This window comes from Lepidochelys olivacea (genome assembly GCF_965140295.1).
Source record: "Lepidochelys olivacea isolate rLepOli2 genome assembly, chromosome: 19".
In the NCBI taxonomy this organism is placed as follows: Eukaryota; Metazoa; Chordata; order Testudines; family Cheloniidae; genus Lepidochelys; species Lepidochelys olivacea.
Genome location: NC_140429.1, coordinates 6,847,844 through 6,859,471, shown reverse-complemented (window position 1 = coordinate 6,859,471; position 11,628 = coordinate 6,847,844). Strand labels below are relative to the sequence as shown.

The following is an 11,628-nucleotide window of genomic DNA, read 5'->3' as shown; positions in this document are numbered from 1 at the left end:
TACAGGGCCATGTGTCGCCATCCTTCTGAAATGGGTCTGGGTGTGGTTTGCTGCCCAGTAGCAGCCCCTGCTTTGGGCATGAGTTTAGTTTCGGGGCAGGCTGGACAGTCCATTCAGAGCAATTTTCCAGTTTGTCAAGGTTGTTTTTAATTGTGAGTAGACGACATACACTTTCCTTCGTCCTTCTCTTGCTCCTAAAGTATTTAAAGAACCTCTTTTCTCATTGCCTGTTATGTCCCTTGCTTAGTGCAACTCATTCTGTGCCTTAGCCTTTCTGAATTTGTCCCTACATGCTTGTGCTATTGTTTTGGACTCCTCCTTAGCAATTTGTCTGTTTCCAATTTTTATAGGATTCCTTTTTGATTTTCAGGTCATGAGTTCCTTTGGGAGCCATATTGGCCTCTTACTATTCTTCCTATCTTTCCTTCGCATCAAGAGAGGTTGCAGTTGTGTCTTTAATATTGTCTCCGTGAGAAACTGCCAGCTCCCCTAAACTCCTTTTTCCCTTAGATTGTCTACCTACCAGTTCTCTGAGTTTGTTAATCAGATTTGTTACCAAGTCTTCCCTGTCAGTCAGAATCAAGTCTAAATTGGCTCTCCCCTTGGTTACTTCCTCCACTTTCTGAAAGTGTGTGGTCCGCCCAACCACATCCAAGAACTTACTGGAAATTTTGTTTTGCCATGTTACTTTTCCAACACATGCCTGGGTAGTTAGTTTCCTGTTACTGCCAGGTCTTGTGTTTTGGATATTTCTGTGACTTGACTTATCCACCCCCCTCCTCCTGTTTTGGTGGTCTATAGTAGACCCCTGCCGTGACATTCCTATTGTTTGCCCCTTTTATCTTTACCCAGAGACTCTCAACTGGTCTGCCTCTCACCTCCTCCTGGACCTTAGAACAAGTGTGTATATAATGCCATACTGCCTTTCTCCTGCCTGCCCTTTCGGAACAAGTTGTACCCCTCTATACCATTATTCCAGTCATGACACTTATCCCACCAAGTCTCTATGATGGCAATTAAGTGATAATTTAGCTTCCAGTTCCTCCTGTTGATTCCACTTACTCCTTTTGTTTGTATATAGATGACTACGATCAGCAGATTTTTTTTCCCACTGATTTCCCTCTTGTTGCTCCTAAGACCCTATGTAAATTTACATGTCTTCCCCCAGCATGGAGGAGCCAACTTCTCTGCTTACTCTCTCCTCTCAGTTCGGGTGTTCTCTGGAGGTGCCATCACTAGAGATAACTTGGGAAGGTGGCCAGACGCTATCCCATGTTTCCCCACTTCAGCAAGGTGCCCAGCTACAAAGGAAACAGCACAAACACTGTTAGGTTTCTTCAGACCATTCCGTTTGTTTGAATGAGTAAAATCCCTAATGAAGGTGTGAGATGGAACAACCTCCCAATCGTCCCCTGCAGACCAGCCATCCTCTGCATAAGGCACAGGGAGGAGGAGAGGTGGGGGGGGGTGTATTTAAGGATAGACTGGAAACCAAGCGTAACATTAAAATATATGTAAGCATTTTGGAAGCAATCTGTCCCTTTTATTTGGGGAGACCGTGACATGGTCTTTCTCAGGAGTTTGCCAGCCATGGGTGCCAACCGACTTCTTCAATGGAAGGCCTCAGGATCATGTCTGGCTCCAAGAGGCTTTTCAGGAGATCCTGGCATTCATCGGAGATCTCCAGGTGCCCCGGAACGGAGACCCCTTTCTGCTGGTGGCACAGCATCTTGGGGATGTCTGTGTCGTCAAAGGGGAGGCTAGCGCACAGCATAACGTAGAGAATGACGCCCATGCTCCAGATGTCCCCTTTCCGACTGTCATGGGGCACGCCCTGGAGCACCTCTGGCGCAGCGTAGGCAGTGCTGCCGCAGAACGTCTGGCTCAGCTCCTTCCGATTCTTTGGGAGCAACTTGGCAAATCCAAAGTCTGTCAGCTTCAAGTTAAAGCCTTGCAGCAAGGCATTCTCACACTTTAGGTCCCGGTGCGCCACGCCGCAACTGTGGCAGTAGCGGATCGCGTCTACCAGCTGGCGGAAGAGCACCTTGGCACGGCTCTCGGGCAAAGGACCTCCATGCAGAACGCAGTCAAAAACGTCCCCGTCTTCTGCCAGCTCCATCACCAAGTAGATCTTCCCGTCGGCGGACTCCAGCATCTCATACACCCGGATGATGTTCTTGTGATCCAGGCGTCTGACGATCTGGAGCTCTCGAGGCAGGAATCTCTGGATAAATTCTGGAGAGAGAGAAGACCAGATTCGTTCAAGGCCTGGGTAATCTCAAGGGGGCCGCTAGCTACCGAGAAGAGTGTGTATCATCTTTCATGGATGCAGTATCTCTGCAGTGCCTGGGACTGTTGGTCATTCAGCGGAGGCTGCGTTGTAAAGGGGGGCAGGGGCCCTGTTTGTCACAAACTGGGGCTGAAAGGAGGAGCTTTCCCATTCTAAACCCTGGGAACTTGGCTGGTTGTAAAGTGGTCACAGGGTCAGCACTGTAACTTATTTACTTTCAGTTGGCTTCATAGATCTTAGGGCTAGAAGGCATCATTCCGATCCTCTCGACCAACCTCCTGTATAGTGATTTCACACCTGATTCCTGCATCCAGCCTCATCTCTTGTAGCTGAACTACAGCAGATCTTTCAACTGATTAACGAATGACAACAACAAACCCGTAGAACTTACGCCCCCTTAGCAGCTTTCTGCTTTCCACAGAGAGAGCCCCATTTTAATGGTTTTACTCTGCTTTGCGAGGAGATGTAGTTGTTAGAATCTTATCTGATTGTGGCTTTAGTCTAGGACACAGATCTGGCCAAGTAAACACCATTATGTGCTATAGGAAGTGATCTGAAAGGCACTGCGGTTACCCCAACTTACGAGCCAGGTGATCTGGCTGCAGGAGGATCTGGGCTGAATTCTTGTACACGTGTTCTACAAGGAAAACTGAGCCATCTAAGTGAATCTGGCCCCCTTTGCATCCATTAAGCTACTGCACCACCCACCAGTTGGTGGGAAGATGAAGAGTGGGAAGTCTGTGAAACACTGGTAGCAGACCCTCCAAGTGAATTAGAGGCAGGAGGGAAAGTCCCCTCCCTTGGAGGAGTTCTGGAGAGACCAGCTTCCCCTTGGAACCCACTTCCTAGTCAACCTTTTATTTTAGTTTAATGCATCCAGTAGGGAAACCTGAAATGTGTGTTTTTAGGGTTGTGGGTTACAAATGAGAAGTTTGTGGCAAGTCGCTATTTCTCCACTGATGAGATAATGTGGAAGATGATGCGAGAAAATTCTCATGGTACTTCTCAGGTAAGTTTTCCCCTCCAGAGGGTTTTTCTGCATAAGGGGGAAAGAAGGCCCTAAGCCAGGGTGGGCAAACTTTTTGGCCTGAGGGCCACATCTGGGTATGGAAATTATGTGGTGAGCCATGAAGGCTCATAAAATTGGGGGTTGGGGTGTGGGAGGGGGTGAGGGCTCTGGGGTGGGGCCAGAAATGAGTTAGCGTGCGGGAGGCAGCTCTGGGCTGGGGCAGGGGGTTGGGGTGTGGGGGTGCTGGCTCTGGCTGGGGGTGTGGGCTGGTGATGAGGGGTTAGGGGTGCAGAAGGGTGCTCCAGGCTGGGATCGTGGGGATCAGGGTTGGGGCACAGGAGGGGGACAGGGGTGCAGGCTCCAGATGGCGCTTACCTCAAGCAGCTCCTGGAAGCAGCGGCATGTCTGCTCTCTGACTCCTAGGCAGAGGCATGGCCAGGCAGCTCTGCGCTCTGCCCCATCCGCAGGCGCTGCCCCTGCAGCTCCCATTGGCCGTGGTTCCCCGCCAATGGGAACTGTGGAGGCAGCACTTGGGGCAGGGGCAGCGTGTGAAGCCCCCTGGCTACCTCTACATGAGAACTGGAGGGGGGGACATGCTGCTGCTTCTGGGAGTTCCACAGTCACAGCATGCACTCTCCGGCTGGAGCTCGAGGGCTGGATTAAAACATCTGCAGTACCAGATGTGGCCCCCGGGCTGTAGTTTGCCCACCTCTGCCCTAAGCAAAGCAGTGGAGATACTTGATACTATGTGCAGTTAAGTGCACTGATATCTTGATGCCTGGCAAACTGCAAGAAGACTAGCCCAAACCGGAATTAGTCTGGGAAGTTCTCTAGCCTGTGTTCCAGAAAAGGTCATAAATTCTAAGGCCAGAAGGGACCATTGTGATCATCTAGTCTGATATCGTGTATGGTACAGGCCAGAGAACTTCCTCAAAATAATTCCTAGAGCAGATCTTTCAGAAAACATCCAATCTTGATGTAAAAACGGTCAGTGATGGAGAATCCACCGTGACCCTGGGCAAGTTGTGCCATTGGTTAATTACTCTGTTAAACAAGTAAGCCTTATTTCCGATCTAAATTCGTCTAGCTTCAACTTCCAGCCCTTGGATCATGTTAGACCTTTCTCGGATAGACTGAAGGAGCCCGTTACTATTAAATATTTGCTCCCCATATAGGTACTTATAGATTGTTATCAAGTCACCCCTTAACCTTCTTTTTGTTAAACTAACTGGATTGAGCTTAGAGTCTATCACTAGGCCGGTTTTCTAATTATTTAATCATTCTTGTGGCTGTTCTCTGAACCCTCTCCAATTTATCAACATCCTTCTGGAACTGTGGGTGCCAGACCTGGCCACAGCATTCCAGCAGCAGTTGCACCAGTGCCAAATACAAAGGTAAAATAACTTCCCTACTCTTACTCGAGAGTCCCCTGTTTATGCATCCCAGGATCATATCAGCTCTTTCGGCAACAGCATCACACTGGGAGCTCATGTTCAGCGGATTATCCCCCGTGACTCCTAGGTCACACTGGATGATCAGGGTGGTCCCTTTTGGCCTTAGAATCTATGAATATTCCCCAACCATCTAACCCAGAACCCTCTCCCAGAGCTGCCTCTTACCTTCCGGGCCCCCCATCTTATCAATAATTTTAACTGCTACTTTCTGCTGGTGCTTTTTTGAGAAGGCCTCTTTCACTTTTGAGTACGTCCCCTCCCCAATGGTCTTGCCCAGCTGGTAGCCATTGGAGAATAAAAACTCCTCCATCTCCTCTCTGAATTTTGGACTGGTCATTCTCTCAGGTCATCATGTAGATCCTGGGAGATGACATCTCTGTGCTCTGCTTCTCTCCCTAACCAGGGCCTGCAAGGGTTGCAGCCCTGGACACTAGATCATTTTCCTGCCTAGACAAAGTCCCGTGATGACGGGGGCAGCTGGGGTGGGACATTTTAAAACTTTCAGCCCCTATTATGATGTAACCTTGTGTTGCATAGGTCAAAGGGGTTGGATTTGCACCAATCGGGGGGGGCAAGCACCCCAAATGGGCAGTTACTTAACCTGCCCACAACCTTGCACTGAGTCACTCCAGGCGCAGTGATGGGATAAATCTCCAGAGACCTCTTGGTGGGGATCGTGGGTAAGGGGCTCCTATAGCATAGAGTTACACAGGCTTTGGCATAATGAACAGACCCCAAATATTCCCCAGTCTGCTGCTGTATTTTGACTAAATGTGCAGATCTGACCAAGTTTTCAAGACTGGATCCAGGTGAATTTGAGGGTGGGAGAGGGAGGGTCCAGACCAGACCTCAAATGAATACAAGGGCTGGGATGTCTGTTTGTATTGCATAGTGCTTAACAATACTACCTAGCTCTCATCTAGCACTTTTCATCCATAGACCTCAAAGCGCTTTACAAAGGTCAGTATAATTAACGTCATTTTACAGATGGGGAAACTGAGGTGGAAAGAGGGAAGTGACTTGTCCAAGGTCACCCAGCAACCCAGTGGCAGAACCAAGAATTTAACTCGGGCCTTCTGAGACCCAGTCCAGTGTTCTAGCCAATAGGCAACACTGCTTCCTTTCTTTAGGGAGCCTTTGTCCTGGGCATTGCACAGACATGGAACAAGTGACAGTCCCTGTCTCAAAGAGCTCACAACCTGAGTCTCTGATCAGATGGACCTGGTTGGTCAAACAAATTGGCAGGATGGCTTTATTTGTTTAGTTTCAGTTTACAGGACAGGGTAGGAGTCCAGTGTGAGGGGCTACCCCAGATCTCCCTCGAAACCCCACGTTGTATCCCGATGGGGATCAGCTTCCAGGAGGGAGCAAAGATCAACCCCAAATACATCTCTGATCTGGGCACGGTCGAGGAAGGGCCCTTCTCGTCATGAGACCCGGAGCCTTTTGGGGAAAACCTGGGGCCGGCAGAGGCAGTTCCTCTGTTCACCGTTACAGCATGGTGGTGCTTTGACCCGAGTCTAGCCCTAGATGAGAACTAGGTCAGTCTATTGCTCTGATACTGCTGCCCCTCATGCTGACCAGTATTGTCTCATGGTTTCCTTGTGCTCCCCCATCTGTCATTTCTCGTGTTATACTTAAATTGTAAGCTCGGTGAGGCAGGGCCTAGCTTTTTGTTCTGTAATTGTACAGCACCTCGCACACGGTCCAGGCCTGGGGCTCCTAGCTGCCACTGCAGTCCAAATAATAAATCATAAGTAAGAAGGCCTGGGCCTGAGTCTCGTGCCTGTGAGAAGGGAGAAGGTCGTACCCTGCCACTCACAAGTTGCATTGTGATGTCAGAGCAGCCCTTCCGTGTCACAGTGTAACAGCCTTCGTGCCTCCCACTGGCCCCCGTCACATCTTGCCCTTTGCACTAGGCACTGCAGGCTGCCAGGTTTATTCTTGGGAACCCTCTTGAGCTTTCAAGAGGTGAGCGTAGGCCAGAGAAGGGTGCAGCAGCTTGGGGCGGGGGTGGGCCTGAAATTGTGGGCTCACCGGGCCCAGTCACGCAGGTGCTGACCTTGGTCCTCCTTTTCCTTAGACAGGTCTGGGGCTAGGACATGAGCTCCCAGGAGACCCCACAAGCTCGGAGATTTCCCATAGAGGCAGGAGATTCTCCCAGCCTGGTAGCTGCTCCAGAGACCCAAGAGCCAGTTGCCACTGAGCACACTGCAGCAAGGTAAGGGCAGCTGCAGCAGCTGTCAGCAAATGAGTCAGCTGATGCCCAGTGCTTGGGGAGGAAGGCAGACATCTTCCAGAGTTATACAGTGGGGAGTGGGGAGCTTACTTCCTGACCCCAGTTAGCAATCATGTTATGCTCTGAAGCATGAGAACTGATGCACTTTCTAAATCTTCCTCTTGATGCTGTAATGGCAGCTGCTGTGCTTAGATGTTGCTATGAACAGCCCCCCTTTGGGATGGTCTGGCCCCCTGCTTCCATGTCCTACAGCAGAAAATTCCCCCAGGAAAGTGAAGCTTTCAAGCCTTAGAAATAGGTGTGTTGCCCCTCTAATCTTTCCAAGTCCCCCTTTGTGCCTGTTTTACAGGGCGGTGTGAATAGGAGCCGTGGTCCCTTTTCTCCCCCTTTCACTAATCTCTGCCCCTCCTCCAGGTCTCCCTGCCTCTTCTTGCCATGCTGCATCCCTGCCAGGGCTGGCTCACCAGGCTGTTCTGCCCAAAACACACTGGGCTTCTGTAAAGGGCCAGGGATGAGCCCAGAGGGCTGCAGCCTTGCAGGGCTGCGTTCAGGAGCCAGTGGAACTGCACCCCCTTTTACCAGGCCCACCCTGGCCTGTGAGCTCTACAAATCAGGCTTTGGGGGACAATGAAAGCCTCTGCTGTAGTCATCCCGCCCCAGTTCAGTGTCACAGCGAGTTCCTCGCTCTGTGCCCAAAGGAAAGTGAAGGAAACCTGCTTCGCACAACACCTACTCCCTGTGGTGGTTAGGATGGCTTTCATTCTGGGGCTGCAGCACGGCCTGGCTTGGAACATGCAGCCAGTCGGAAGAGTTTGTTGCCATCTGATTTGGCCCCAGGGATGACTTTAGGCAACTGTGGGCTGAATCCTGTACAATGGGGCTGAGGCAGGGGCCCCAAGTAAAGTTAAAATGAGGAAACTGGTTTGCAGCCTCCATTCCATCAGAGAGCGAAGGCTGGGGGTCAGACTCACATCTGTTGAGGCCAAGGCAGCTCCCTGTAACTAACTCCAAGCCTGACCTCCCTGGGCTGTAACAAGGCTGTACCCTCTAGCTCTCCCTAGGGGTGCAAGCCTTGTACCTCAAGGCTTGCTTGCTGCTGCTCACTCCATTCTGATGCAATTTCTCGCCCTGACTCTCCCCTTGTTATAGCTGATCGGACAAGGGCAAAATCAAACCTACCCCCTGCTGTAACTGTCGAGTCTGAGGGAATCAGGGCTACAATACATTGGCCTCTATAGGCCACAGCAAGCGGAGAGATGCAAGGAGGAGCAGGCTGAAGATGCTCAGCTAGAGTGAGGAGCAGAGCGGGGAACAAATTGGGCAGGGGCTGCTGGGTTAGTGACGGGGGTACGTGGGCCAGAGGGTCCATTTATAAAGAGAGCTGGGTGCAGAACTGAGTTTCTGGTTTGCCAGTAATTCCACAAAGTAAAAAAAAAAAAAAGTTTGGGGTCAAGCAAGATGTTTTGTTTTGATGTTGACCCTGTTTTACCAGTTGTGATCATTTAAAATTACAGAACATTTTGAAGTGAAAAGTGGGTTCAAACGGAAAAGTTTAAACATTGCATTTAGAAAATGTCAAAACAAAACACTGGGTTTGTCTGAATTTGTTTAGATTTCTTCCTACCCGGGCAACAGGGCGAAATCCACAGGGAGTCACAAAATGGTTCAGGGTCACAGGAGCAGCATTTAGCACCAAAAAAGGTTGTGCAATTTTTTGCCCGGCTCAGTCTATAAACCTAACAGACTGGTCATGAACGGACCCCTCGTCTCTCCTGGCCAGATCTTCAGTCACCAGACAACGACCAATACTGTAATTAGCATCCCATAGCTACGAAAACAGGCAGTTCCACCTGGACCCGTAACACAGCTGTGGCTGTACTGTGCACTTTGCCTCTTACTAGTTGTTTATATACTGAGTACGTGGGCCAAGTTGGGCAGTTCTGGGCTGAGACCATGCTCAGATCACCGCCTGGAAGAGGCACTCATGTGCTGCCCAGCGCCGGCCTTCTCCTACTGATTGCCAACCGTCAGGGCTTGGCCGCAACCCCTTGGTCATTCTCTTCAGGCACATGGGACGTAGATCCTGCACAGAGACCATCTAGGGCTGACTTCGGCATTCAGGGCCCTTGTTAAGGGTAGTGTTGGGCGGGGGAGGGGGTTGGTTGGTCCTTTTTCTGCCAAAAGATTCCTAAGGCAGAAAATTCCAGAGTGGCCTTCAATTCCTGCTCCAGGCTGCTAGCAGCTGACAGAGAAGCTGAAGGGCAGGGGGGTGTGTGTGAAATGTGTCCCTAAATCTTCCCTCCCTGCATAAAGCTGGAGGAGGACGAGCACTGATGGACCCTTTGTGGAGTATGTTCAACTAGCCAGATGCCTTCTGATCCCTGGGCAGCTGGCCTAGGGCTCTTGAGATCTGCACCCTTCATGGTCGGTGAATAGGCCACTATTAGACCCTGCACCTGTGATGCTGAGGGGCTCAATCTGTGGCTTTGCACCGCGCTCCTGGGAAGCTGAACTAACCCCCCTCTCTCGTTGTGCAGGCAGCTGAGAAGATGCCCCGGATGCCACTGCTTGACCCTGCCCAACGTTCCCATTGACGTTTACATTGCCATGGGCGGGAACGGGAGGCCACGGACCACCTAACGGTTCCCCTGAGTTGGGCTCGAGTGCTGAGGCCGCCGAGCTGGTCACCCGAAACACCCTGACAGCTGGAGAACCACAAAGGACGCCGCCGCCACACAAAACAGTGACGCACATTTTAATAAAAGGACATCTTAGAATGTTCCTTTGCTCGCTGTGCTGCGCCCGGAGAGCAGGAGTTCTCCCATCTTCCTATGGGATCGCCTGGGCCCCCTCACTGGCAGAGGGGTCACAGCAAAACAAGCCATTCGGGCTGGGTTTGCAGAACGGGGTCACTGCATTACCCCTCAGCCCAGCAGGGGCTGCTGAGGTCCTAGCTCACTGGAGGGGGTCTTGAATGAAGTGGGGTCAGTGCTCTGCCTAGGTGTATTGCCCTCCCCTGGAGTGTGTCTCTCCCCTCCCAGCACCAGCGGTGGGGTGCAAGGGAGACCTGCCTACTCTGACTCTTAGCCTCGGGCTCCAGCTTTCCCCATCCCTGTCCAGCTGACGTGCTCTGGCTTGCCTGGCACGAGACTCCGCAGCCTGGGGGGAAAGCAGAGAGCATCAGCTCCTTGCCTCCCAGCTCCCGCCCCGCCCCTCCAGTCGCAAGGCCAGGTTTAGCTGGGTGGCAGCAGCAGCCGCCTCCTCCATCCCTGAGTCTGACCCAGCCCCTACCAGTTGGTGCGGGGAGGCTAACTTGGTTTTTGTTGGAGGGCCTGATTTGGAGATGACACCTTTTTGGAGGGGGTTGATTTAGGGGAGGGAAGGAGGCTGGATGTGGGAGGAGGTTAGGGTGGGGAACGAGTGATGGGGTGGGGTTGATTTTTGGAGAAGGGGAGCATGGATTGTGTAGGGGCCAAATAGTAGCTGGATTGCATGGTGAGCTGTGCAGGGCGGGGACCCTCCCCAAATCATCTCCACAGGGGCACTGCCAAACTAGCTTCAGTATCCAGGGCGGGAAGAGCGAGGCAGAGGGGGCCCTGGTGCTAAGTGTATGTCCTATGCAAACTGCTTCTCTTATGCTTTTTTGTGGGCCACAGCAGGCAGATCTGGCTGCTGGTAATAGGTGGAGGCGAGAGTGCGGGTAGGGAGGGGGCAGCAGCTGGGTCACACAGCCCAGCTTGTCCTGGGCAGGAGATGTGCTAGCATGGCCTTTCCTTTAAGGTGGCATGATCACATGCCTCCAAAGTCACATGACTTGGCTAAGAGGGTGCACTCTGGGTGCTGTGCCGTGCCTCCATCCTTGGAAAGTTTGAGGCCAAAGGGGAGAGCAGATCTGCCTCTCTGGGACCCAGCTGCTTCTCCTACAGCCCAGCAGGGTTCTCCCTCCCTGCTCTGGCCCTGGATGCATTTGAGTAACTCCAAAGAGTTGATTAAAGGGTACCTGTGAGTGGCTGGAGCAGAGAGGATCCCATTCCTCCACCCCAGGCTGGGCTTACTGAAACACCCAGGGTTGGAGCCAGCCCAGGTGCTGGCCAAGCTGACATGGGCTCTTTTTCCCCATGATCTTGGTTTGTATTTAATTTTGTAGAAAAAAACAATTGGGCACAAAGAGCAGAGCAAATCCAGCTGCCTCCACCCAGCGGCTTGCAGGCTTACTGCAGAAAGGGTCCCCTGCAATGGGCATTGCCCTCAGTCCTCGCCTTTCCCAGCTAAGAGTCACCACTGGGCCACTCTTGGGGAGGCCCCTTGCCTCTGTTCTCTAACCTCAGTTGCCTTTCCAGGCTGTGTGCACCTGAGCCAGCTGCGCAGGAAGTTGCTACCTCCGCTCCTGGAGCATTTGTAGCAGGTAACAGAACTTGCTCTGCATCGCTTTCACAGAGATGCTGGAAAGTGTGGGGTCACTGGATTTCCCCCGGCCCTACTAGCCTGGAACTAACACTGATCTTCTGTACTCGGCCACAATAAAACTTTGCTTTTAAGCCCTGTGTGTTAGTCCAATCAGCTGTGAGAGTTCACTGTGTTCTGGGCTCTCCTAAGAGACGACTGGCCACAGTCCCAGCTGGCTCTGTGTATGTGT

General features: G+C 51.8%; 2 protein-coding genes across 2 annotated transcripts; one reads left to right on the top strand and one right to left on the bottom strand.

Annotated features, from left to right (window-relative positions):
* Positions 1–61: 61 nt before the first annotated feature.
* TSSK3 (testis specific serine kinase 3) lies at positions 62–5,419 on the bottom strand. Its single transcript, XM_084652417.1, has 2 exons — positions 4,919–5,419; positions 62–2,235 (listed from the first exon to the last, which is right to left on the bottom strand). The coding sequence occupies exons 1-2, from the start codon at positions 5,088–5,090 to the stop codon at positions 1,574–1,576; spliced, it is 834 nt and encodes a 277-aa protein (XP_084508543.1). The 5' UTR covers positions 5,091–5,419; the 3' UTR covers positions 62–1,573.
* A 172-nt stretch (positions 5,420–5,591) lies between these two features.
* Positions 5,592–9,773, top strand: FAM229A (family with sequence similarity 229 member A). Its single transcript, XM_084652418.1, has 2 exons — positions 5,592–6,974; positions 9,530–9,773. The coding sequence occupies exons 1-2, from the start codon at positions 6,856–6,858 to the stop codon at positions 9,630–9,632; spliced, it is 222 nt and encodes a 73-aa protein (XP_084508544.1). The 5' UTR covers positions 5,592–6,855; the 3' UTR covers positions 9,633–9,773.
* Positions 9,774–11,628: the final 1,855 nt, after the last annotated feature.